The sequence below is a fragment of the Emydura macquarii genome, unplaced genomic scaffold, assembly GCF_026122565.2.
Source record: "Emydura macquarii macquarii isolate MOO-44397 ecotype Brisbane River unplaced genomic scaffold, CSIRO-AGI_Emac_v2 contig_480, whole genome shotgun sequence".
NCBI classification, from domain to species: Eukaryota; Metazoa; Chordata; order Testudines; family Chelidae; genus Emydura; species Emydura macquarii.
Window position 1 is genome coordinate 13,760,861 of NW_027130617.1, and position 27,968 is coordinate 13,788,828.

A 27,968-nucleotide genomic window follows, 5' to 3' on the forward strand; every position below is an offset into this window, starting at 1 on the left:
AGTGCAAAAAGTGGATCCAGTCACCAATCCACCCAGCTGTTCTAGAAAACTATTGGCCACCTCTGTGTATTCCCTTGTGCCATAATTGGCTGGTTGGCATGATCTATTTTCTCTTGATGTTGCTTGGCAAAAACACTTTAGACTTAATGGCTGGAAATAATTTTAAATGCTAAAGCAGCCACCTTTAGGTTAACTGAGAAATCACCTTGAGAGACAGGGCAAATTTATTATAGCTAAAAACAAGGACAAGCTTGTTTGTAATCTGACTAGAAAGAAACAAGCTAATCTTGTATTCCAGCTGCAAACTTGCAGAGTTGGTTTGTTGTGGTTGGTGATATCATGAACACATCAAATGTACTGAGAAAAGAAAAAGAAAAGAAAAAGAAGATAGTCATTAAAATGATATATAATTCTGAATACTGAGAGGTCTGAGGGCTGCAGCTTTAAAAAGTAGAAGCCAAGGTCATGCCCCAAAAATTTGCAAGCACATATATGTTTGTTCTGCTGTTGAAGTATGGTTTTGTGATTAAAGCACTGGACAATTCTCAGCTCTGTCACAGATTTCAGGTATAACCTCGGCAAATCACTTAATCTCGCTGAATAAAACGCTGGCTCCTTTGAAGTTGATGGAATTTTTGCCATTGACTTTAGTGGGACCAGGATTTCATGCCTGGAGTTTTCCCATGTGTAAAATGGGGATTATCATCCCATCCATTGTCTGTTTTAGCTATTTAGATTGTAAATTCTTCTGGGTGGAGACTGTGTCTTCGTATGTGTTTATAGCTCTGACACAATGAGCATCTCAGGTACTAACAGAACAAATAATATGTTTTTAAAGTTGCACTTCAGCCTCCATATTTCCATAGCCATAATAATTTACAAATTAACTATATTAATGTGGGAAAATGTCCATCACTTTAATCTATAAATTGCCTGGTACCCTAATTCTATCGCTTTTACACAAAATTCCAGTCAGAATCCAGAACCTGACTCTAACAGGATTAAGAACTTCAAAAATTCATGTGACGCAGAGACATAGAGAATAATCTAGGAACTGGGCTTTTAACTGAGATCCAAAACATGGTTATATTATTTTAACATTTTGGTAAATCAAGAAATAAGAGAGAGACAGTTGTCACGCTTTTCATATTGCTTGGTCACTGAGTCGTTATCAGTTAGATAACATTTTGTATCATATGCCAGGTCAGAATAACCAGGGCACAGTCATCCTAATCTGTGGTAGAATCAAAAACAGGCAAGCAGCCATGAACAAATCTAGCAAATAAAGTAACATATTATATTTATTTTTAATTTGTTTTAAAGAACTTTAGGAAAAGCAAGAGATACTCTTAAGCATTCTGTCAAAGGTCTAAATAAGATGATTTCAATTATCCTGGCACAGTCTGCCTGTGATTCCTTCCCTTCAAAAGTCAATATGGTTGCAAAAAGAAAAGTGTTTGCATAAACTGATAACAAATTGAAAAATCAGCAAAATAAAGTCTAGCAGTGGCCATGTGTTAGTGATGGTTCTTCTATAAAAGCCTCATAATACCTGAAGAGGTCTTCATTCACCTTCATCATGAGGGGAATTATACTAGCACTAGTATTCACCCTTGTGGGTAAGTTTACATAGTTCTTCTTTCTTAGTCTTTACTGGATTTTTGTAGTGGAGTCAAAACATTAAATTAAAAGTTAATTGTTTTGGGCCATTATTCATGTGTCCATTTGATTTCTTTTCACAGGGGGTGAGAAGTATAACCCGGGTACGTATACTGTTCATTTCTTAAGCTTCATTCAATGCCTTTGTCGTGATTGACCATGAAGAAGCATGTCTTTAGAACTATTACTGAAAGTGAATATTTGTATCATTTCCCACAGAGCCTTTGTTTAGTAGCAGCAAGACCTACTTGTACAACTATGAGGGCCTTACTCTGAATGGGCTGCAAGAACCAGGTTTGGCAAGAGCTGGGCTGAGACTATCTTGCAAAGTAGAGCTCAGTGGATGGTCCCAGGGGGCATACCTCCTCAAGGTAGACTGCACTATTTCCAAAGTAGATCAAACAAAAACAGCATTGAATAGCAAGTCAGCTTAAAGGGATTGTACTTGGGCTACTGGGTGTTCTAAGCAGCCACAGGAAAAAAGGAATGTAGAAAAGAGCTTTGAAGATTTTAGGGAATGGGAAATGACTTATGAGTTATGGTCAAGGTTTTCAAAAGTGGTTAGTGATTTGGGGTGCCTCAACTGTGGCGTGCTCAATTTGAGACATCTTCATGGCATCTGATTTTCAGCGGTCAGGTGACAACATTCAAAAATGGTGGCATCAAAAATCACTAGTCATTTCTGAGAACCTCGGCCTACAACACAAGGGGTTCGATCCTGATCTCATTTAAGGTTTCAATATGGCAATCCAGACACATTCCAAATTCTCATGGAAGTCAGTAGGAGCAGAGGCAAGCCCTTAATTTATACACAATAAAGCACTATCTGATTTTCACTTCTTTTCTTGGTTTGTAAGAGCGGTATTCAGCACTCTTACTTACTCAACACTCAGGCAACGCTGAAGCTCGTATTGATTCAATGGGAGGATTGCCTAAACAAAGACGGAGGAACGAGGGTCCTAATATTTATTCTTCTCCTGACTTTGTATTGACTTATTATGTAAAAATAAACATTTGTGTTGGGTTTTCTCTTCAACTTTATGCTAAAAATGGTTTATTCAATGCCTTTGTCGTGATTAACCATGAAACAGAATGGAGACAAATGCATTTTCTGAATTTCGTTTGCAGATCCGATCTCCACAGCTGGAAGAATACAATGGAATCTGGCCCAGAGATCCATTCATTCGAGCTTCCAAACTCACTCAGCTGGTCGCTTCGTGTCTCATCCAACCATTTAAATTTGAATACAGTCATGGGCGGGTTGGAAACATTTATGCCCCAGAAAATACCCCCATTACGTGTGTTAACCTAGTGAGAGGGATGCTGAACCTGCTGCAGATAACTGTCAAAAAGTCACAGAACGTGTATGACTTGCAAGAGGTTTGTTTCTTCAGTTTCAAAGCTAGTTTGTTACATAAGCCCAACGATCATTTGTTGTTATTAAATGCTTTTCAGTCAATTTAAATGCTTGTTTAGAGTTTATTTGTATTTATTTTTCAATAGCAATCAACAAGCACAAAAATATTAAAACACTTTCATTTGGACAAAAGAAAATGTACACCTATCTATGAAAATGATAGTTCCGGGCAGTTTGTCTTTTAAATACGCTGTATGTGCTCACTATAAAATGTAATGATCAGACATTGAGATATTTATTGTACATCTTCCACGTTTAGCCTATTTTACCTAATGTTCATTGGATTGGTTATTTTAATTAGTTGATTACTTCCTAAATTGAATCTCTATCCTGCGGCCCTTACTCATCTGAGGATTCCTGCTTACTTCAGTGGTACTAGTCATATTAGTAATGAGAGCAGGCTTTGACACTTAATTAAGAAATGGTTTTCATATAGTCTTACTAATCTTTATTTTCACTTTAAACCTCAGTTCAGGGGAACGTTCTTCCTCTCATGCAGGCCTGATGTAATTAAAAAGCCTAATTATTTTCTATCATTCTCTATAGGCTGGGATTGGAGGTGTCTGCCTTACAAGGTACGTTATCCAAGAAGACAGGAAGAATAACCGAGTTTCTATTACCAGAACCAAAGACCTCAACAACTGTCAGGATGAAGTGGTGAAAGATATTGGAATGGCTTTCATCCGCCATTATCCTGATTGCCCATTGGTATGAAGAATATAAACAGCTCCACTCTAAAAATGAGTAAAACCACTGTCTTTTGCTCTATTCTCATTCCTTACATGAGTTTCTTTGCCCTTTTAGAAAGAAAGGATGGTAAAAGGAACTGCTGCATTCACCTACAAATTGAAATACGAAGATGCTGGTGCCCTGATCACAGAAGCTGTGTCCCAGCAGGTCTATCAGATCTCCCCTTTCAATGAACCTGCTGGTGTTGCTGTCATGGAAGCAAGGTAGGCCTCAAGAGGCTAAAGTGAAAATAAGTTAAGGGCATCAGTCTGATTTTACTCCCAAGTGAAGTAAATGGGAGTTGTCTTAAATGGCAACTGTATAAAATTGCAGATGTTCATATGCCCTTCCCCTTCCTCACCTACCAAAAAAAATTTTGGGCTAACAATAATTTTTTGCTCCATCTAAATTGAACCTTGAATTATAATTAAATGAGAAAAAAGAGGAAAAATAATTCTGCTTCCAAACCCATTGGAGCGCACCTATTCAACTACAATACCACTGAGAAAGTGCCACTTTATAGCACCAGCATCCCCTGAGTTAAAGTGAATATAAGGGGCACACATGGATTATTTGGAATAATATCACTATTAATAGTATGTTCTCATAAGATCAGTATTTCTTGCATTGGAAAATAACAATTCAGCTCTACTTCAGCAGTTATTCCATTGCAGATATCCATTATCCTCTAACAGTGTTATGAAAAGACCATAACCATGAGAAATTGTAAAGTCTTTTTGTGTTAGGAAAAACAAATAAAGAACTATCCTTATCCTGTACAAACAAAGCGGTGAAGTCAGATGGATGCAATCAGAAGGTTTATTCCTCCAAATGACACATGTTGATTCCTTCCAGACAAGAACTTACCTTGGTTGAAGTGAAAAATGAACATGTGAGCCCTCCAGGAATGCAGCTGCAGAACCATGGAAGCCTACGGTATCATTTCCCACCAGCACTGATCCAGATGCCAATTCAGCTAGTCAAGACGGAAAACCCTGAGCGACGGGTATAGAATGCTTGGTTTATTAAGCTGTTTTGTCATCTGTAAGATTTAGAAAAGATCAGTATATTATTACAAACTCAAAGGAGAAGCAACTAATTATTATATTCCCTCTGCCTTCTGTCAACAGATAGTGGAAACACTCCAACAATTAATCCAGAACAACCAGCAAGAGTTCCATGGAGATGCTCCATACAAATACTTAGAGCTTGTCCAACTGTGTCGGGTAGCAAGCCCTAATAACTTCGAGTCTGTCTTTAAGCAATTTTCAGATAAACCTCGTCACAGGTAATGACTGACTTTGTCACTCACAACTGACATGTCTTGTCCAAAGAGCATAGAGAGCTAAAGTTATGGATTTTGTACCTTGGCTGCAGGCACTGGCTGCTGAGTGCAATTACTATGGCAGGCACCGTTGATTCACTGAAGTTCATTAGTCTGGGAATTCGCAATGATGTCTTTAACTACTTTGAGGCACTTCTGATTGTTCCTTTTGCCCTCCTTTCAACAAAAGCTGATGGTCAGACAATTCCAGTAGCAGCAGTGAGTACAATATACAGAATCCTTTCCTGGTCACATAATAATAATAATTAATAAACAATTGATGACAACTAGCAATTATAGAGCATTTTAGAGGCCAGATTCTTCTCTCACTTACACTTGTTTTGTATCAGGCACTACCACTGACACTACCTATGTGAGAAGAGAAGTGGGTCCTCTATCCTCAATTTATTATGCAGGATTAAAAAATGAACTCCCACAAATACCCTGTATTGTTATCCTTATTTTGGTTTTCTTGGACCATACATTCTCTCTTCTACCATCAAACTTCAGTTCATTTTTTCCTATTAATTCTAAAGCATTAATGGTGATAGATGTGTCAAATAATTTGAATAGCTCTTTTAAGCATTACATTTTCCAATACAGAGTAATTACATAACATTCTAGACACTGGAATAAAGTAAAAGTATTGTATGTGAAGTATTATCCAGTTGAAAACATCAGACTTTTTGCAGTGCAGTTAGTGCAATCATTTATTATATAGTAGACTTTCTTCTGTGAATATTCCTATTTTTTAACACAAGAAAACACAGAATATGAAGTGAGCATGATTCTTTAATATAATAGTTACAGACTCTTCCAGAAAAATTCTGTTTATAGATTGGCTCCTGTCCATATCCTTTGTACTATCCTGCCTTTCTTAGGCCAGATCTTCAGCTGATGTAAATCAGCATCGCTCTATTAAAGTTAATGGAGATATGTCGATTTACATTAGCTGTTTATCTGGCTCAAACTGGTGTGTAAAATATTTTACTGGCTTGATTTAATTTTATTGAAAGTGAATGATATTCAATCTTAGATAGTTTTCCTAGACAAACCCTAAGTAATTGTCTTTATCTGAAAGGTAAGGCAAACATAACCCTGATTTATAGACGTGCCTCTTTTCCTTCTGCAGGATCTAGTGACCAGCTCCCGACTTCAGAGAAATCCCGTGCTTCGCAAGCTTGCTTATTTAACATATGGTTCCCTGATAAACAAATACTGTTCTGAGTCTTCATCTTGCCCTGTTGAAGCTCTTCAAGTAGGTGTTTTTCTTTTCAGACTGTTTTTAACATCTTAAAAAGTTGAGAGATAAAACGGCAATGAGATCTGATTATTTTTATTTTAGAAAACGTAATCCAGGCTATACAGAGTGATTTAGTTCACAAATGTTCATTCTAGAAGCTTCCTTAGTAGCCAAGGGATACCAGTGTAAAAGTCTTCATCATCCTTGAATATATAATTAATTTAGAGTAATTTGGAGGTTACTGAATATTTGTAATATTATCAGCTGCATTTTATGATCAAAGGAGTTTAAGTGGGTGAGGATAACAGTATGTCCATGCATGAATTTTGTAAGAAATTTGTGTCTGAAAGTAAGAAAGCATTGAACTGTGCTTTTTTTGCAGCCCCTCCATGAACTTGCAGCTGAGGCAGCCAGCAAGGGCCATGAAGATGACATGGGTTTAGCTCTGAAAGCTATTGGCAATGCAGGGGAACCAGCCAGTATCAAGCGCATTCTGAAGTTCTTGACACTATTTTCATCGGGTGCTTCTGATTTCCCAGTCCATATTCAGGTGGATGCTGTGATGGCCTTGAGACAGATAGGCTTAAAGGACTCCAGAAAGGTAAGCAGAATCAGTGAAAGACTAGTTTACCTAAATAATAAGATATGAAGACTATACGCTATGAAGAAAGTGAATTCAGTTGTGCAACGTTTGTGAATTCCGTACAATTATTTATTGTTATTAGTATTACAATACTAGAAGCCCCAAGTGATATCAGTGTCTGATTTGCTAGGCACTGTAATTGTTGGGAGATGGAGTTTTCAAAAGGATGTAATGGTGTTTCTTTAGCCACTTGTCATAATCACTGATGCCATACTATGTGTCATCTTTTCATGTAATATGTGGGGGAGTGAAGACAAGTGATGATGTCGCTTCCCCCCGTTTTATAGTTTTTCCAGCTTGTTGGAAAGATCCTTTGCATGTGACATGGGAGATGGCACTCATTGGTCAAGCAGTCTTCATTGCCCAGCAGTCTTCATTGCCTACCTGCTTTCTCTGTGAAGTCTTCCTTGTAAACAATTTCTTAGATAGTGAATTCTTTCTTTGTTGGGTGATGGTGAGCCATTATTGCTGCCTGGCTACTCCATTGTTCTATCCGTAAAGCTGGTTGTGGGTGTTCCCAACCTCACAACATGTTTCAGTAACATGTACAGCAATATTTCATAACTTTACATACAATGATAGCACATAGAATTCAACTGGATATTAATGTTTAGCAGGTCAAGACTTTTAAAATGATACCTCACAAGGCATATTTTGTACAAAACATATCATAAATATATGACAGTTGTGAATATGGGGGTTTCAGGGTGCTGCTTTGAGTCACAGAGAGTCACAAACATCCTTTGCTAAAGGTGTCTAAAAGACTGTGAAACAAGGGATCAAATTCATGAAGCCAATGGAGTTACACCACAGATAAATTTGTCTTGCTAGTCATGGCATTTTCTTAAGAGCTATTCATTATGTCCCAATGCTTTTCTTTAATGTTTGTGCATCAACTCATGCAGTGGAAAAAAAGAATACACCTGGGGTTCTATTCTCCCCTCATTATGGGTGTGTGATTTGTTGGTGCAAATTATACATTGAATCTAATTGGGAGAATACCCACCTTAGATGTTATCAAACACTTATGAAATGTATGTTTTCCTTCTTCAGGTGCAGGACATTCTTCTCCAGATCTTTGTGGATCATTCACTTCCTCCTGAAGTCCGAATGATGGCTTGTGTTGTCATATTTGAAACTAGGCCTGCACTTCCTCTGGTGGTAACTATGGCTAATGTGATACTGAAAGAGACCAATATGCAAGTTGCCAGTTTTGTATATTCCCACATGAAAGCTTTGTCAAGAATCAGATTCCCACGCTTCTATAACGTGTAAGTAGAAAGAGAAGTAAAACTCTCCATTATCTGTGAAGTATGATTTCTATTACATTGTTGTAAGAAAGAATTATGCACGTATGCACACGTGCACATACTGACTAAAATTACTCTGGTAAAATTTCGCTTACTTTTATATATTGTTATTGTTATCCATTTTTTTAAAAGATCTGCTGCTTGCAACATTGCCATTAAACTACTGAGCCCCAGACTTGACAGACTGAGCTATCGTTACAGTAAAGTTATTCGTCTTGGTGGTTACTACAGTGAGTAAAAAAAATTTAATTTACTGGGAGGTTCCATTATTGAAACCCCATTTTCCAGTTATTTGGAGAACTAATGTAAGCCATTCTGAATCCAACCTGGAATCTATCTGTAAGGGTTCTTTGCTTTTGGAATGGCTAGAAGGTTTTAAAGAGTTATCAAATCATTATTTAATGGATTCTATAAGATATTTTCTGTCTGAAAACTGAAAAGTTTAGTGTATTTCTTCTTTATGAAGAATTATTAGAGTATATTTGTCTTTACAAATTATTTTACCAGCTCTCTAACTTTCTTGCAGAATGCCCTTTACTGCAATAAAGTGTACTTAGAATATTTAAGTTTGACCATATAGTTTCACTGCATTTGTTAGTACAAAATTTCACCCCAATCCTGCAATCAATAATGCTTTTGAGCATCTCATTGATTTCAGTGGGATGCTCATGTATAAAGATACTCACTCATAAACATTTGCTAGATCAGGACCTAAATGTTGAAAATCTTTATGAGAATATATTTTAGGTAAAATAGGATTATCAGCTACATTGACATTCCCAGAAGTTAGTAGAACAACAACAAATCACTGCCTTGTTTTCAATTTCTGCTATAGGTGGATATCAGGCTGGTGCAGTTGGAAAGATCTTTCTTATGAATGGTCCAAAAACAATGTTCCCATCAGCTTTAATTTCCAGTGTGATTGTAAACTATGCAGGTGCAGTTGCGGGTTTGCTAGAGGTACATATTATATTGAAGCCAATAACAGATCGCATTGAAGTTTTATTTTTGACTATTGTATTTCTTCACAATCAGTATGTTTTAACTGTATTGTAGTGTAACCTTTCATGCACAGTGTTGTTTTTTTATTAGGTTGGTGTCCGTGCAGAAGGTCTTACAGATATTATAAGGAAACAAAACATCCCATTTGCAGAATATTCCACATACAGAAAGATAAAGGAGCTTGGGAAAACAGTATGTGTTCTCATTCTTTGTTTTTTGTGATTCATAGTGAGTGGAATCCATCCAGGGTAGAAGAGTTTAGTAAGACTTTAAGCACCAGTTCAGCCCTGCACTCAGAGGCAAATTAACTTACCTGCACCCAGCCTTTGAGTGTCTTAGCTAAGCACTAAGAATATCTACATTGGGATCGCAGGGAAAGGATTTTCCTGTGGAGAAGGTCGAGAATTTTCAAACAAAATGGATTTTCGTTGGAAAATGCCAATTCACTGATACTTAAATGTGTCAGTGAAATGTGGTAGATGAGGTAATATCTTTTATTGGACCAACTTCTGTTGGTGAGAGAGACAAGCTTTTGAGCCACTCACAGCTCTTCTTTGAAAACAGACCCTAACAGAGTTAGGCTCCATAGCATGAAGTGAATGTCCAGCCTAGGCTTGTCCTCCCCAGATCCTGCCCCACTCCCTTTCCTTGCCAACTGTTCTGTTTTCAAGAGGACTTTAAGTGAAAGATTGATTAGGTGCTATGGTGTTAAATTGGCTTTTAGTGGTGTGGAGGGCCTTGAGCTGACCCTCTGCATTGGGTGTAATGTTATCCTGTCAGAATACAAGACATTATATATGAAGCCACTTGTGGACATTTGGATTGCATGGAATTCTGAAAAGCAAGACTATGATATTAGCAAAGAAACACAAATGGGAAAGAAATGGTATAGCTTAGTCAGGAGCAATTTTTGTTGTCTTGTTAAATGTTTATTTGCAAATTCACTGTATTAAGCACCTTTTTGTTTGTTTGTTTCCTAGCTGCTAGGATGGAAGGAGCTGCCTTCAGAAAACCCTGTGCTATCAGCCTACTTTAAACTATTTGGTCAAGAGCTGGCCTTTGTTGACATCAACAAGGATTTCATTCAGCAGGCTGTGAAGGTACTGACCCCCCTAATTTTGTCTGAAGTATTTGGTGATTTTATCTCTTCATCTCCTAACCTGCTGTATCTCTGTTCCATTATAGATTGTGACTGAATCAGCAGATAGACACACACTGGTGAAGAAAGTGACCCATCAAATCCAAAATGGCATTGCAGGACAATGGACTCAACCATTATTTACAGGAGAATTTCGGCACATTGTCCCTACCATTGTTGGTCTGCCATTGGAATACAGTCTATATAGTATTGCTCTAGCACGAGCTACAGCCAGTGGTAAGCTTGAGAACGTAAGATTTGCTATATTGTATCAGACCATGGGATGGGACACAAATTAGGAGGAAGTGGAGTGAAAAGTTATGAGAACAGAAAGGTAGGAAGGGACTAATTTATGCAGGGCCTTGAAAGCCAGGAAACAAAGAGAGGAAGGAGAGCTAGTGAAAATATTTTAAGGTGGGTGAGACATACTTACAGCAGCTGGCAAGATAGATGATTTCGGCTGCAGCATTTTGATGGACTTAAAAGAGGGGAGTGAGGTAAGAATCTGAAAAACCAAAGAGAAGAAGGTTACAGTAGTCAAAGTCAGGAATAGCCAAAACCTGGACCAGAGATTTTGTTATTGGAATGGGGAGGAATGGGTGGATTCTGAAGGTGATGTATAGAAAAAAACAGCAGATTTAGTACCAACGTGGAGAGAGAGGAACTGAAGATGGCCCAGTCATCACTGTGTGGAATTGCCAGTAATGATAAAGCAGGAGCAGTAGAGGGCTTGTGCAGGGACATGAGGAGTTCCATTTTAGACACGTTACATTTGAACTGGCAGTGGGATATTTAGTGATCACAAAATTATGCAGCAGAGTTTTAAATTAGCCGATATTATTTGACTCTCTCTCTCTCTCCTTGCAGCAGCGAATCTCACAAACTGACTACACTATGGGGGAAGAGATATTTTCTTGTGTTTTAAACTTGCCTATCATTAACTTCATTGAGTGGTTCTTTTTGTCCCATATTACGGTAACATGTCAAAGGGAGGGACCATACCCTTGAGTAACAGTCAATTTAAATACCTCTCTACAGTCCCCTCTAATTCCTCTCTTTTCAAGACCTAGTTTTTGCAGCCTCTCACTGTATGTAAGTCATCTTATATCATTTGCTAGCTATGTTGCTCTTCTCTGGATATTTTCAGTCTCTCTTAAAGTGAGTAGGCTAAAACTGAACGCATGGCTCCAACAGGGAGCACGTATCATTGTTCAATATCATATCACTAATTTTTGCAATAACTTCTATCTCTCAATATCCCATTTGCTGCCCGCTGGTCCAATTTCTTCACTGAGGTATCCAAATGAGCTTCTTTATTTCTTTCCCTCAATGAGAGTTCAGGGCGGACCAGCACATGATGCTTTTGATTCTTATCCCACTTACACTAGTTACTCTATTGATTTCAGTGGAGTTGTTTCTGGTTTACACTGGTGTAACTGAGAGCAGAATCAGGACCTATATTTACCAATGTTCATCACCTTACATTTATCCAATCTTGCATATTATCTGCCATCTAATCCACCAACACATATAAATCTTCCTGGATTTTCTCAGAATCTTTTATGATTTCTACACATAGAAACAACTTAGTGACCTCAGCACAAGACACCAGCTTGCACATCACTTCCTTTGCAAATCATTAATATAATAAATTAGCTCGCCTTAATTCTAGCACATACCCTGGGTGTTTCTGACTGCTAATGTGTCTTTACTCTGAGGAGTAGCTATTCACTACATCTCTGAATATCTTATTAATGATCCAGTTTTTAATTCAGGATAAGACTGCTCTTTACATCATGGTTTTTATTTTCATTAATAATCTGTTATGAGAACCTTTTTTCTATACTCAAGTTTCTCATTTATTTTTACTTTTACCATCTTTTATTTTTGTTCTCTGTCTCTTGTAGTTAATGTAAAGCTGTCCCCTCCTTTATCTGGTGATTTTAAACCTTCAGAGTTGTTTGACTCCAGCTTGCAACTTCGTGCTGACCTCAGCCCAAGGTAAGGAAGGTGTTATCACTTTTATGGCTCTGGGATTTACAGAGGCTTCTATGGAAAGGGAGTTCTACATTTTAAAAAGCAGTGGCTAAATACAGAGTTGGCTTATCTGTGGCAATTTCACTCTCTTTCAGTATCTACTCTCAAACAGTGGCAATGATGGGAATCAACACAGAATATTTTCAGTCTTCAATTGAAATTCATGCCAAGCTCCGTGTACAAGTTCCATTGAAATTTGATGCCAAGATAGATATGAAGGAAAAAAGTTTTAAGTTTGGAACAACCCCAATCAGCGAGGAGACTGAGATAGCGATGGGAAGGTAGAGTAGTTCAATTTCTTTAATTTAAAATACATTTTTTGTGATCTATTGCTTTATGAAACCTTCCAACATCATAAACAGCACAATCATTTCACAAGATTAGGGACAGCGGGTCTCAAAGTTACACTGCATCTTCTTTATGCAATGTAATTCATTATTCCTTTTGTTTTGGTTTTAGGTTTTTTTTTGGGTAATATGGGATAAAATTTTCAAAAAGCACCTAAATCACTTGGGAACCCAATTCCCATTTTCAAAAGTGTCTTAGGGCTTGGCTGTACAAATACTTAGTTCACGACAAGCTAGGCTGCAAATCTACCTTGCACCAGTCTGCTGCACACTAACTGTGTGCGGGGATTCTGCTGCTGCGCACTGAAAGAGCACTGCAGCGGGGCCACACAGACGCTTAGCATGCAGCGAGATACAGTGTACACCCCTGCTTGCTGAACACTCATTGTTCACACAGACGAGTCCTTAGGCACTCAGGAACCTGAGTCCAATGGGTTTTGAAAATCTTACCCATTGTCTTTATACCAACGTGCAGAAACCCCAGTAACTGCTGTTCATCTAGGACTGAATGATTTCTTAGTCATATTATTAGGCTGCAAAAATGCATTGATAAATATTTATTTGGCTCTTACAATTTCAGTGTTCAAAACTGTCTGACCCTTAAAAGAGAGACATTAATAGAGATTATCAAATCCATCTGAAAGGCTTTTGATGCTACTCACTCATGCATAATCCCACAGGCATAAGGCTTTTGCTGTGTCAAGAAATATAGGAGAACCAAGCACAGTGAAGAAGATTCCAGTACTCCCAGAAGGTCCTGGATCAAATATTCTGAAGGAGCATTTCAAATCATCTGAAAGAACTTCAAGAGAAGGTGCCCTGAGGGTAACTAACTCTTCTGTGTTTATATATTAATATTTACTTTCTCTGTACTATATACTTGACTTTATATGCACTTCTTGTTTGTGAAATGCTTCCAGTGTACTAACATGCTCATGTTTAATGCAGCAAAAAGGGGCTTCTGACCTGGTGCCTAAGAAGTATTCCTATGGTCCCGAAGAGGAACTTCACCACAGTGCAGGAGGAAAAACATATACACAAGCCATTTGTGTCAAATTGCCTCGTTTTGGTAGTCAGGCCTGCTTTTACAGGAGAGCGCGAGATGCCTCTGTCTTAAAAAATACATATTTTCACCGATTAATTGGAGAACATGAAGCTAAAATAGTTTTGAAACCAGGTATAGTATTGAATGCAAGATTTTCAGTTTATCCATGTCAGTACAGTTGAAGCAGTATATCCCCTAATGGATGTATCTGGTGTGTAGCCCGTACAGATTCAGCTATAGACAAAATACAGCTGGAGATTCAGGCAGGATCTAGAGCAGCTTCCAAAATAATCCGGCTGGTAACCCTAGAGTCTGAGGAAGAAGATGATTCATCTCCAGATGACGAGGTTCAAACTAAACTGAAGAAGATCCTAGGAATTGAAAATGTGTTTAAGGTAATTGACTTTGAGATTTTGAGGGTGTATGGTGCAGGAACCCTATTCGAACAAACAGAAAGCAGTGGTTTTAAAATATATTACGGACTATCTGCATGGAAAATGGAGAATAAAGTTAGTGAGAAGGGAACAATTTCAAATGAAAGGCGTGTGTGTAAGTCAGCATCAAGGGCTTAAGTGGAACTTGAGTGGTGCATAGACCTTGGGTTGGCCGTCTGCACATGGATGAATTTCAGCCTAAGTAAGTGGGCAGTTATTATTCCACCGCATCTTAATAATCATAGCAAAGAAGTTTTGTGTCTTTAAAGGAAAAGAACAAGTAAGTCGTTTGAAATCCAATGAGATTTCACTGAATAAGACTGAAAAAATTGTTTCTTCTGATGTGTCTAATCACCGGCATCGTTCTCTGAAATCCTGTTGCAGGTTGCAAATAGAACTCAACGGCACAAGAAGCAGTCTGTCAAGAAAGGAAAGATGCAGATTACAGAGCTCCGTGTAGCCCCCAGTGCTAAATATCCAACTAGGTCATCATCTTCATCCTCTGACACTTCCTCCTCCTCTTCTTCCTCCTCTTCTTCCTCTTCTGCTGGTATAACGAGGAAAAATCGAGATCAGAAAGACAAAACTTTACAACCTAGAAACAGAGATGAAAGCAGTAGCAGCAGCAGCAAAAGCAGCAGCAGTGGTGACAGCAGCAAAAGCAGCAAAAGCAGCAGCAGCAGCAGCAAAAGCAGCAGCAGCAGCAGTGGTGACAGCAGTGACAGCAGCAGCAACAGCCGGAGCAGCAGCAGTGACAGTGGCAGCAGCAGCAGCGACAGTGGCAGCAGTGACAGCACCAGCAGCAGCAGCAGCAGCAGCAGGAGCAGTAAAGCAGCTCAACCTGGAAGTAGGCATCAACTCGTCAGAGATCAGAACAGCAGTAGCAGTAGCAGCGGCAGCAGCAGCAGCAGCAGCAGCAGCAGCAGTAGCAGTGATAGCGAGTATTCTAAAAGACAGGTAACTTACGCTTGTCACTAGAACGAATGGTGATGATGTTGACAATGAAGTCAGTGTGAGTTACGTTTCTGATAGCAGGTGGCTTTGTGTGGTATATCAGGAAATCATGAATTGATACAATAGAATACACGGGTCCAATAATCTGCACTAAGGAACCCACTTCCACCAGGCAACCACAGTTGACCGCTCTAAAGATGCTCCAGGGTTTCCACTACTTTGTTTGAAGTATTGTTAAAGGCCACCAGAACTATGACCAATTTTTGCTGGGTCATTGGTTGCTCTCAACAGGTTGCATGTTTTAAATCTTAATTCTCTGGTGGAATTTCCAAGGACTGCTAATTTAGAAGCATTAATTTTTCTATTTAAACATTTCAAGATTTATACTGTATGTGGGTGTTGTTTTTAGTCTGAAATCCTTACTTACTTCCAGTGCTGCACATTTCAGTGCAATTACAGAAAGCAGTTTCTTCTATGTAAGGCTCTTCAACTTCCTACTTTTATCATTTTCAAAGGGAACTCCAGAGATCTATCAGTATCACTTCAAGTCAGCACATAGACAGGAGGTAAGTTTTCTTCACTCGTGCTGCTGACCTGCGTAGAATAAAATCCTGAAAGAACGCATATGGAAATGACGATCATTGTGAAGCAAAATAAATTGTATTACAATCTTTATAATTTTTACAGCTTCTAAATATGTGCCAGTGTTTTGCAGACATATTAAAAGACAAAGAGCAATATTTTCCACTGCATTGCCAGCTTGTGAAGTCATTTGTGCCCGTGCAAAGTGGGTATAAAACTCTACCTAAGCAGAATGTCTACACAAGGTGCAAGGCAGTGGAGACTCAGGCATAAAAGTTAGATCAACAAAGAGACTTAGGTGTCTAAGGGTATGTCTATACTGCAATTAAACAACCAGGCTGCCCCATGTCAGCTGACTCAGGCTTGTGGGGATCAGGTTAGGGGGCTGTTTAATTGCAGTGTAACAGCCCCCATGGCCAAGCTTAATTGCAGTGTAGACATACCCTAACTGTCACTTTAGGTCTTAAGTGCAACATTTAGTGCCACTGAAATCCCCAAAACCCCCACTCAGCAGCTGCCTTACCCTGTAAGTGCCTAAATTTAAATCAGTGGGCGTGCACAAGCCTGCCTAAATCCTGACACCGCTGAGCTGCTCCATGTCCTAGCTCATACCTAAGACCCAGCAAGGTTCTCAGACTAGGCATCCCCTCATCTATCTCCCCAGCAGGGCCTGATCTGATAAGTGTACTCTGCACACCTACCCCATACAAAGATAGCTGGGGTGACCACATGTGGGAAGAGGAGCGAGAGTGTGTGTGTCCCCCAGAATACCCCATAGCCCAATAGTTAGGGCACTCCCCTAGGAAGTGGGAGACCTATTTCAAATCCCTGCTCTATCTGATTTGGAGTAAAATCTGGTCTCCCACCTCCCAGGAGCATGTCCTGACCGCCAGCATGTTAGGTATTCTGGGTGGATGGTGGTTAGGGCACTCTCGGGTATGTGGGGGACCCAAGTTGAAGTCACTGCTCCCATGTGTTCATTTAATTATTTATACAGTTGGAGCAGCTCCAACAGGAGAGACTGCGAGAGGCAACCTCAGAATATCCTGTAGCCCGGCTTTCACGGTGCTCAGCTGGGATGTAGGAGACACAAGTTCAGATCTCTGCTTCAGATCAGGCAGAGCAGGAATTTGAAAGCAGGTCTCCTCCCCCATCCCAGCGAGTGTCTGAGCTACAGGGCTATTTGCTATAATGGGGGCTTTCTCTCTCTGGTTTGTTGTGAGAAGGAGCTGAGCTGGCTTAGATGCCTGTCTCCAGGTGAGGGCCCATGGCTGTGAATCCAAAGTGAAGTTAGGCACCTACCTCTCTTTGAGGGGCAGGGCTTCGGACATACCCTCTCCCTGACATTTCCAATGAACTGTTTTAGATGGCTCACCCCTCAGCTTGCTGGTTTCTGTGAATCCCTTTCTGTGAATCCCTTTCAGGCTATGCAAGCATTGTAGGGGAGCCTGGGTGCCTAATTTAAGCTTAAGGAGTCCACTAGGTGACATGGTGCCTAAAAGTTAGGTGTTGCAGCACTCACTGTTACCACGCTTACCTTCATGGCTCTCGCCCCAAATCCCTACCATCAAGAACTTAAATAATTTGACGTGCTCTGATAACTTGGCATCTTGGGCTCACTTCCCTTCTAGTATAAATTGGCATAGCCTCATTGACAAACACGGTCGGATATACTGCTTAGTGTTACTTCAAATCAGTGGAGGATGCCTATTAAAGGCCTGATCCAGAAAGGAGTTAATCACAGCAATTTTCATTGCAATCAGTGTTTCCTTGAAAGTAAGGCAATCAGTAGGAAAGTAGGATGAAAAGTGGCTGTTCATTTGCTCATGGAATCATGCCCGAAATTCCTAAAGAGCAATGGACTGAATCACTGCTGCTCTTTTATATCAACCAACGCTTTGCTGTGTTGCAACTGTTTTGGTATAATTTTATACCCAGCCATAGGAAGCACTTGTGAAGCAGAAGTGCTATCTGAATATACTGTTCCTGTGTAAAGTTCCAGAGGGGTAGCCGTGTTAGTCTGTATACAGCAAAAACAACAAGAGTCCTGTAGCACCTTAAAGACTAACAAATTTGACAAACAGCTGGCGAAGTGCATTGCAGCCCACGAAAGCTTATGCCCACAGAAATTTGTTAGTCTTTAAGGTGCTACAGGACTCTCATTGTCCCTGTGTAAATATTCTTAAATAAACAGAAAGCAAAAATAAAACCTGACTTAAGGTTGACTTGATCCTGACAAGCCTTACCCCATACAAGTAATTTTTACTCATGCAAGTAACCCTATTAAAGTCAATGGGTATACTCAGATGTGTAAGAACTACTTGAGTGAGAAGATCCTTGGATAATCAACAATGTGTAGTGCTAGACCCAAAAATATTAAAAAGGAATATGATGTAATATCTTGAAATCATTTAGCTACTCAAGTAAAGGTGATTGACAATAAGCTGGTAATTAGAACATTCTTTAGTAGAACATTGGAAAAGAATATTCTGCACTGTCATTTAGAACAACTTCCTATGAACTACCTTGTTAAATTGCTCTACTAAGGATATTTTGTATTGTTGCAGTTCCCCAAAAAGAAAGTCCCAGGCAGCAGCAGCGCCAGGAGCAGCAGCAGCAGCAGCAGCTCCTCTTCCTCCAGCTCTAGTTCTAGTTCCAGTAGCAGTGAAGACACCAACAGAGCAAGTTCCCAGGTCAGTTTCTTAGTCTTCAAGAAATGCAGTATGCAGTGTGTTAGCATGGCAGCATTGCCATGGATTTACAATTATTGTCCAGCTAATGGGTAAAGAAAAGTAGGCACCATATTAAATCACATGAGGTCAGATTGTGCTGCCTCTTGTTTGCAAGCACAAGAGGAAGATGTCTACGCAAGAAACCTTCCCTCCTTCTCCCATGGTACACAACTGTGCAGGAGCCACCAGCAGTAGCAGGCCACATGCTTCTCACACGGTGCAAAACAGGACTGCTTGCTCCTATTTCACTTGGGGAGCAAGACCACAAACTGGGTGAACTGGGAGTACTGTGTGTGCCCCCATGTGCCTGTGGACGTCCCAGAGAGATCATACCTCTCAGCCCTAATGCTGCTCCTTGGGAGTTGTGATTCAACACTGCCCTGTATGCGGGCATGTCACATGAATGCCATAGTCAAATACATGATTCACTGCAAGGCTCTCAGTCTCATGTACCTGCATCTAATATGAAATTATGTATTTTGGCTCTCAGCTGCTATATATTCAATTGCAGTAGAACATCTCTAAATAATATGCCTAATGCTTATTATAATAGTATTACTATTATATTACCCAACCATAGCACCTAGGAACCCTGGTCATGGAGCAGGACCCCACTGTGCCAGGCGCTGTACAAACACAGAACAAAAAGGTGATTCCTGCCCCAAGGAGCTTACAATCTCAGTATAAAACAAAAGAAAACAGGTGGATATAGGCAGGTGGGCACAAAGAAACAGCTTGTCTCCAAAGCTCAGTGCTGAGTATTAACAACAAACAGCATATCTAAAACATGCTGATTTAATATATTCAGATATTAGACACTTTTTTTTTTAATTTCCAGAAAAATGCTTGTTCTAATAATTTGGGCTAAATACCACAGTTTTTACTCAATGTTCACTTTGTGAAAACTCCCATTGATATCAACTGGAGTTTTGTCTGAATAAGCATTGCAAGTTTTGGCCCATTACGTTTGTATGCTATATTATTGTATATCTCTAATGTGTAAAATTACATGCATTTGTCAACTTCTTACTTCCTATTTATATTATTTGTATCATAAATAAAAGTTAACATGATATAGTAATTTCTTAGTAATATTGTTCTGAGGCCTTTTTTTTCCCTCCCTTTCCTTTAGCCTAAATTTTTGGGAGACAGTAAATCACCAGCACTGGCTGTTATTCTTCGTTCTTTTCAAAATGATAAAATGCTGGCAGGCTTCCAGCTCGTGCTATACACAGATTTATACTCTACCAGACCCAGGATACAAGCATTTGTGTCAAACATCACAGATTCGAGCAGATGGAAAGTCTGCGCTGATGCTTCAATCATTAATGCTCACAAAGCAGTGGTAAGGCTCAAAAATAACACCACACAGCTGTAAACACAATACAGCGATCTCAAATATGTTTTACTTGTTAAAAAATGGAATGTTTTTGTCTCCATTATAGAGTTATCTGAAGTGGGGCCAAGATTGCCAGGACTACAGGCTTTCTTCAGAGATTGTAACTGGCTGGTTTTCTGATCATCCAGCCGTGCAAGCGAAACTGGAATGGCCTAGAGTTCCTTCAAGAGTCAAATCAGTTGCAAGATGGTGAGGTTTTGCACTTTCCTTTCAGTAATTGATTTTACAGTGTACAAGTCAAATTGGGAAAATCCCATATTCAGCAGTGTGCTTCCAGCAATTGACTGCCAATCCGTGGTCTCTTTATTTTCTCATATCTAATTTGCTTGTGTTTGGAAACAGCAAACGACACCTAAGGAGTATAAGATACCCTCTACTATACAAGCCTACCATTCTGTACAAGTGGAAAGCAATCCCCTTATACCAGACGGAAGTTACTGAAAACTTGGGGCCTGATTTTCTACGTCATTAAGCTTTTGTTCAGTAAAGCAGGGAGTGGGGATGGGGCCTGTCAGGGAGTGCAATATGGCTCACTATTTCTCAAGGAGTACCTGTGTTACCCTGGGGACTGCTCTAATTTATGCCAGTTTTTGTGTATGCTGGCTCTGTGCCACATAAGAACTCCTCCACACCAGAGGAGTCTTTAGCCATCCAAATCATCTGCTTTCTGGCCCCTTGCCCCTCTGAGCCACAGTAAAGCGGCTGGTCCTTAATATTTCCTCTAGTTTAGGGACAGATGGAAAATGCCTCAGATATCCAATACCTGAGTGTCTGAGGGATCTGAGTAAACGGATACAGTTAAATCATGTTTCTCTTTTTCAAGGCTTTACACATTCATCCCGGGAGCTGCATATATACTAGGCTACTCTGGAATAGAGCACAAAAATCCTTCTCAACAGGCCAAGTTGATTGTGGCTCTAACTTCTTCAAGGACTTTTGATGTTGTCACCAAAATACCTGATGTAAATATACAGCATAATCATCACCTTCACATATTTCACCTGATAGAATACTTTGATACTTTTTTTTCATTAGAGCTGGGTCAACATTCCAAAAAAGTATTTGAGATTATTAGTTCAGATTAAAACCATGATATTGATTTACGGTTGTCTCTGGTCCTTTTACTTTCTTTCCAAGAACATTCATATGGTAATATTTGTTCAGAGGAAGTGCCATGAGTACTTATGCTAATATGTGTTTGACCAGCTTCTTGGAAGCTCTTTTTGAGTTTGGAAGTTATCCATTCAGAAAGCAGAAACAATACCATATGATTTTAGATGGCCAATCACATAGCAGGAATGAATACTAGCAGTAGTTATGGTGAATAGTTCATGAGCAGTGAATAGGCTGAATTATGTTCACTTAAACCATTTGTTGAATAATTTAAAAAAATATAAAAATCTAAGTCTTCCTGCAGATAATTCACGAACAGAAAAAGAGGCTGAAATCAGCAGACAAATTATTTGCTGTGAATAGCTTGCCCAGCTGTATTTTTAATCTGTTTCCTGGTTCCTTTACAGATGACCATTTACAGCAGAGCCCTCAGGCTTCCACTCTCATTGCCTGTAGGACCATCTATACCAGCCTCAGAAACGCAGTCCCCAGTCTGGAATTTCTTTTCTGAAGCACCATCCGCAGTTCTGGAGCATCTTAAAGGTCAGCAATTCACCCTCTTCAGAGACACAAGCTCTGGAGGCTTTGCCACTATTCTCCAAGAATACATGGAATTGTCTTTCTCTTATTAAGAAATAAATAGCCCTCTAGTGGTTTTTTCACTATGATAATGTTAAATCATTTCCACCTGTAGAGAACATAATGTATGAGGCACAGAAGCCCCGAAGTATTTATTTCCAGGTTGGAAGTCAGAGGCATTATTAAACTTTCCAAAGAACTCCTCACATAGGTGCATGTACTGCCATTGTACATCTGGTCCATCTGCAAGAGTCAAGATAAATTTATACAGGAATCCATGACTTCACTTTAATCTATTTATTCTGGAAAATCTGAACTGATAAATTTTTTAATTGTCAGACAACTCATTTGTTGTTAAAATGTGAGGAATATATTTTTCATGCCTTGATTAGAGATTATGGACACTGAATAGCCTAAATCCCAAGTAATCCTATAGAAAAAAAATCATCTGTTGTCTCACTGAAATTTAGAGCCAAAATAAAATATTATGTTTAAATAACTGTCTCTTATGGAAACGAAAATATTCACTTGTTTCTATGGCATGATTTTTTTTTTACCAGCTCGTTGCTCAGTTTCCGTAGACAACATCACAAGCTTCAATGATGTACAGTTTAACTATTCAATGCCCACAAACTGTTACCACATCTTGGTCCAGGATTGTAGTCCAGAACTGAAGTTCTTGGTAATGATGAAGAATGCTGAAGAATCTGCTGATCTCAAAGCAATCAATGTCAAGCTTGGCAGTCAGTAAGTAATTGTAAAACTCATTGCAATAATCCAATCCTGAAGTGACAAAGGTGAAAAGAAAGATTGCAACCTCCCTACTCAGGTGAATAAAACACTCTTGGATCCTGCTGTCACCTGGGAATTCAGAAGCAGCCACAGATGTATCAGATTGCAAGTCACTAAAAAAAATGGGCATTTCTCACTACACCTTCCTCAGAGGGAGCAGATGTTACCTCTGCCACATACTCTGAAACTCATCAGTCCCACATCCATTTTATCTGGACTGTGATTTTGTCAGTTTTCTCCTCTTTTGGCCTGACACTGTAAATGTAAAGGTATCACACCATCCAGATGTCAAGCAGAGGAGGCTTTCGGCTAAGCATTTCATTGGTGGTATTGCAGCTTGAATTGTGTCAGGGTTTCCCTTTATAAGCTCACATCCACTTTGAATAAGATGGATGGCATAACAGAACCTGATGTTACCCCCACAAAAGGTGGGATGAGCATCTATGATGTGCATTTATGATAAGTGGGAGGTTGAAACAAGATAATGCTAAAATAGTGATAGTTAGCGAAAGAGGTTGTAGTCTGGTCACAGTGTGCTCATAAACATGATCAGAGTAGAATATAAATTCATTTTTTCTCTTTTAAAAGTGAAATTGACATGTATCCTGCAAATGGACTTCTTAACCTCATGATCAATGGTGTTGAAACTCCAGTGCAGAATCTCACATATACGTCTGACTTGGGTAGGTGTCCATTTTAGTCCTTTTTCATAGGTTGTATCAGGAGAGAGAGAAATTAACTCCAGTAAAAGCATTTCCATCAGTTTGGCAGTGGTATTGCTTGAAATAAATATTTTTACCTTTGTATTTAGGGCTAAAGAATAATTTTTAGGGTTGTGCAGTCTACATCTTTTCAGATCAGCTTTTATAAAGACAGACTAGTATTGGGGACTTTTGAAAAGCTAAGCAAGGGACAACTGAGTTTAATTTACTCACCTACTCCCTTTCTAAAATGCATAGGCACATAGGCACACAGAGTTCTGACTCTCCAAAGTTCTGAACTGGAGAAGCGTATCAAGTAAGCCCAAATATCTTATATGATGAAAATTTTCCAAATATAGCTTGTTTTATGGTTGCCATATCTATATGGTGGGACTTTTTTGCCAACTTGATTTATATGTAACATTTTGGGATTTTATTTGTATATGTAATATATAATATATATACATGCATTTTGAAATCTGCTATAAAGCTATAATCACTGGGAAAAAATCAATAGAAATATTGATAAAAAACAGAACACTAGTAAAAATTATGGAGAACTGTGGTTTAAAATCAGCCACCAGCCATTGTGTTCTCTCAGTGCATACACATTTTGTTCTATGAATAGACATATTAAGACATTGTCTACAGTCAAGGGAGCTGGATATGATACAGTTGTGCCACGACTTGGTTATAATAACAACTCAATTAAAAGTTGTAGGACACAGAAGGAACCAAGCCTCCCACAAACTAGATTAATACTCTGGCAATCCAGTGTTTTATCCCATTGTCATTGACTTGGGTACAAGTAACTGTACTATAAATCTACAAAATCTACTAATCTATAAATCTACAAAAATTTAACACTTTATACTGGAGGGCTACATTATTGTTCCATGAAATAAATAGGAACATGTTGATTTTTACAAAGGAAAATGAATAAAAAAGTGATTATTAGGGCTCTAGAGTTAAAATTGTGTTTCCATAGTTCTGCCAACAACTAAATTCCACATTTGCAAACTTTAAGGAAAGTAGTTAATATACAGTGTTTTGCTTCTTCAACAACAACAAAATGCTTGAAGAAAAACAAGGCGTTGGTTATATTTTTACATAATTATTATAAAGACTATAAAAGATCATTTGTATTTTTATTACAGATGCTTCTCTGATGATCAGCAATGAGAAGGAAGGTCTATCACTTATGGCCCCAGACTATGGCATTGATAAACTATATTTTGATGGACGTACATTCAAGGTATTTTTCTATCCTCTATTAGTGTTTTCATTTTCATAATCTTCCCAGGAAATCCATGAAATTCCATATTTACAAGAGAATCTCTGTTAATCAGATTACAAGATTAGTTTACCCTCATTTACCAATAAAGGCCCCAATTCTGCACTCAGACTTCAGTAACCATACTGATTTCTATTAATTAAAGTAGATGAAACTTTGCATGAGTGCAAGGGTCTGCATTAGCAAAGCCAACTTCAAGATAGGGTAAAAGAGTTTACAGAAAGAACAGCATCCAGCCAGTTGTAATAATAATCTGCTCTTATATAGCATCTCTCATCTGAGGTCTCAAAATGCTTCACAGACACTGAGGAATTAAACCTCATAACATGCCTGTGTGTTAGATAAACTAAAGCATGGGTAGGTTAAGTGAGTCAATGGCATAACTGCAAAGAGAACACAGGATTTCTGAATCCCTGTCCCTTGTTCTTATCATTATATAATCTTCAACCAGTTAAAACTCAGATTTTAAAAAAAACTCTAATAGAAGAATTGTTTGCTAGGATTGTAGGAGATCAATAAATGGGGTGGGTGTGTGTGTGTGTGTGTGTGTGTGTGTGTGTGTGTGTGTGTGTGTGTGTGTGTGTGTGTGTGTGTGTGTGTGTGTGTGTGTGTGTGTGTGTGTGTGTCAAGTGCTGACTGATCTGTTAAAAAAACACCCATCAGACAAAATGTTTACATCTTCAGCATCAATCATTTAATAGGTTAGACATGGATACAGGGATTTTCAAAAGAACCTAATGGAGCTAAACACTCAAATAACTCTCACTCAGACTCCTTTGAAAATCTCAGCCAGCGTGATTATTACGGAAAGCACAGAATCAACATCTTGTTCTTTAAAAACAAGTATCTTGACTTTGCCTTAACTTTTATTTTTCTCTGCAGTTACGTTACCTTAGGGGATCATTCTGTATCAAAATCCTGTTTCATTGACATTATCTCTTAAATATAAACTTGAGTTAACTTTTGCTTTGTTTTCACAAAGGTTCAAGTTGCTTTCTGGATGGCAGGGAAAACATGTGGCATTTGTGGAAAATACGATGCCGAACATGAACAGGAATTTCAAATGCCCAGTGGATATGTAGCTAAAGATGCAGTGAGCTTTGCTCAATCTTGGATTTTGTCAGAAAAGCCTTGTGCTGGCGGTATGAAGACTTTACTATACATAATGTATGATTACTATGGCTGGTCAGAAAATTGAATTTCCATCTTGTGGGAAATTGACATTTTGGGGACAAAAAAATCATGCCAAATAAGTATGAAAAGTTGAAATATTTCTCAGAACAGAAATGCCAACATAATTTGATTCAGAAACATTAAACATACCTTACTGAAATGTTTCATTTTGATAATGTTGAAACATTATAAAATATTAACTATAACATATTAATAGTAAATATAATATATATAATATGGAAATTAATAAAAAATATAAAAAACTTAAAAATTGAAATGCAACAATGAAACTGCAATGGGGGAAAAAAAAAAAAAAAAAAAGAAAACCCCAGGAAGTCAAAAGGAAATGAAAAAAGAGAGTTGAAACAAAATACTCCATTTCAATTTCAAATAGTTTCAAAAGTTTTCCACTGAGAATTTCATCAGAATCAACACATTCCTGCAAAAAAATTGTATTTCGATGAAACAGCATCGTCTGAGAGAGAACTTTTCCATCACAATTTTTTTTGACCAGCTCTCGTTATTACTTTAAATTTAAATTGTTGGATCAGTGCAACATATTTTTGGCCTGATCCAACAAAGCACTTAAGCACATTCTTAACTTTAAGCATGTGAGTATTCCCTTGGATTTCACTGGGACTACTCATGTGCTTAAAGTAAAGTGCATGCTTAAGTGGTTTGGTGAATTGGGGCCCTTGTAGTTTATTCAGTTACCTCAGTTTAGATTATTATGCAGTTCAGCATATATAGTGCAGCTGCTGTACATGAGGTGTGTGTGTTCACGTGATCCATACAGAATTTTGGATGGTGTCAATTCATTTCCAAAATATCACTAGCAGATGGAGAAATCTGGGGAAAATGTAAAGTCTTTCACACAAGGTTTTGATATATCAGTGATTGTTTTATTACAGCCTGTAAACTGCAGCGCTCACTTGTGAAACTTGAGAAAACAATTCGACTGGACGGTGAAGACTCAAAATGCTATTCTGTTGAGCCTGTGCTGCGCTGTGTGAGAGGATGTTCAGCAACCGAGACCACCCCAATTTCTGTTGGCTTCCATTGTCTGCCAGCTGGTAAGTCAACAAAAATCCTCTTATGGACACTATCCAAATATTTATTGCTTTAGGTCCTGATTCAGCCAGGTGCTTAACTATAAGCAGGTCAGTAATCTCAGTGATTTCACTAAGGCTACTCTCATGCATAAAGATAGGCATGTGCTTAAGAACATCACTAACATTTGGTGTGCAACACTCACTTTAATGGAGGTAAAAATAAATACATTTTCGGTCAGCATTTTATGAGGTTTTTCATGGTAATGACTTTTTAAATCAGTATCTAAATGGAGGTCCCTTATAATCTATTGTTTATTCATCACTGTCCAATCATTGGAGCTTTGTCAATGACTTAGTGGGGGTAGGGCCAGATTCCAGGATAGTAATGGAAATTTCACAAATATAGGTATCTACAATGCGTTTTTCTTTGTTTTCAAAGTTTGACATTTAAAAACCATAGATTCAAAATGAAGTAGTATAATTGCTGTCTTTTAATTTAATGATTAGTTGGATCTGGGTTTGTTGTGGTGGCTGTTTTCCAATCTAGTTAGTCAAATGAAATTTGCTAATTAGGAGAATCCAAGTCCACTGTGAATGAATTCCGTATGACAAATCCCTCATGTTACAAATTGACTAGGTTTTTTTTCATTCTTCTTATCTGTCATTTTTTCTTCACTTCCAGATTCAGCTGCCAGCTTAGTAGAGGGACAGATGAAGCTTGATCTGAAGTCAGAAGATACAGAAGACACAATTGATGCCCATACAGCATGTTCATGTGAGGAACTACAGTGCATTGCATGAAGCTACAGTTCAGCAGATTAGAAACTTGGAGTGTTGTTTTTGCACTGTGATGCCAGAAAATTCCTCCTAGGCAATCACAGATATATTAATTTAAGTGTTTAAAGTCCTACTGGATCTTCTTAGAGAAAACTGGTCTTTTAAGGAAATGTTAAACTTTATCACTATAGAAACAATACTGAATATTCATACATATGTGATTTCCTAATAAATCTGTGCATTTAAAAAGAAATTGTGAAGGATTCCTTATTTCACATATGTAGAAAGGAAGAGATCTGTTCTGCTTCATGTCACACACATCTACTTCCCACCTTAATGGGAATGTTCAATGGAGTAAAGAATTATTGTTGTTGTTATTTATTCACATTACTGTAGCACCTAGGAGTCCTAGTCATGGACCAATACATATTGTGCTAAGTGCAATAGAAACACAGAACAAAAAGATGTTTTCCTGTCCCAAGCAGTTTACAA

General features: G+C 38.5%; 1 protein-coding gene across 2 annotated transcripts; it reads left to right on the top strand.

Annotated features, from left to right (window-relative positions):
* Window positions 1-1,494: 1,494 nt before the first annotated feature.
* LOC137146915 (vitellogenin-2-like) lies at window positions 1,495-27,729 on the top strand. 2 transcript variants are annotated; one of them, XM_067538568.1, is made up of 36 exons: window positions 1,495-1,619; window positions 1,743-1,763; window positions 1,879-2,030; window positions 2,788-3,039; window positions 3,623-3,784; window positions 3,881-4,029; window positions 4,661-4,811; window positions 4,936-5,093; window positions 5,183-5,348; window positions 6,262-6,387; window positions 6,755-6,973; window positions 8,069-8,286; window positions 8,458-8,555; window positions 9,161-9,285; window positions 9,418-9,519; window positions 10,308-10,427; window positions 10,513-10,702; window positions 12,373-12,466; window positions 12,598-12,783; window positions 13,530-13,674; window positions 13,798-14,026; window positions 14,114-14,289; window positions 14,713-15,285; window positions 15,798-15,848; window positions 18,432-18,557; window positions 19,177-19,245; window positions 19,729-19,941; window positions 20,042-20,184; window positions 20,819-20,957; window positions 21,516-21,651; window positions 22,248-22,434; window positions 23,068-23,162; window positions 24,338-24,435; window positions 25,457-25,616; window positions 26,559-26,720; window positions 27,382-27,729. In XM_067538568.1, exons 1-36 carry the CDS (start codon window positions 1,580-1,582, stop codon window positions 27,498-27,500), a joined length of 5,550 nt encoding a protein of 1,849 aa, XP_067394669.1. In that variant the 5' UTR covers window positions 1,495-1,579; the 3' UTR covers window positions 27,501-27,729. The 2 variants fall into 2 exon arrangements, with proteins under 2 accessions (XP_067394669.1, XP_067394670.1); XM_067538569.1 differs by lacking the exon at window positions 19,177-19,245.
* Window positions 27,730-27,968: the final 239 nt, after the last annotated feature.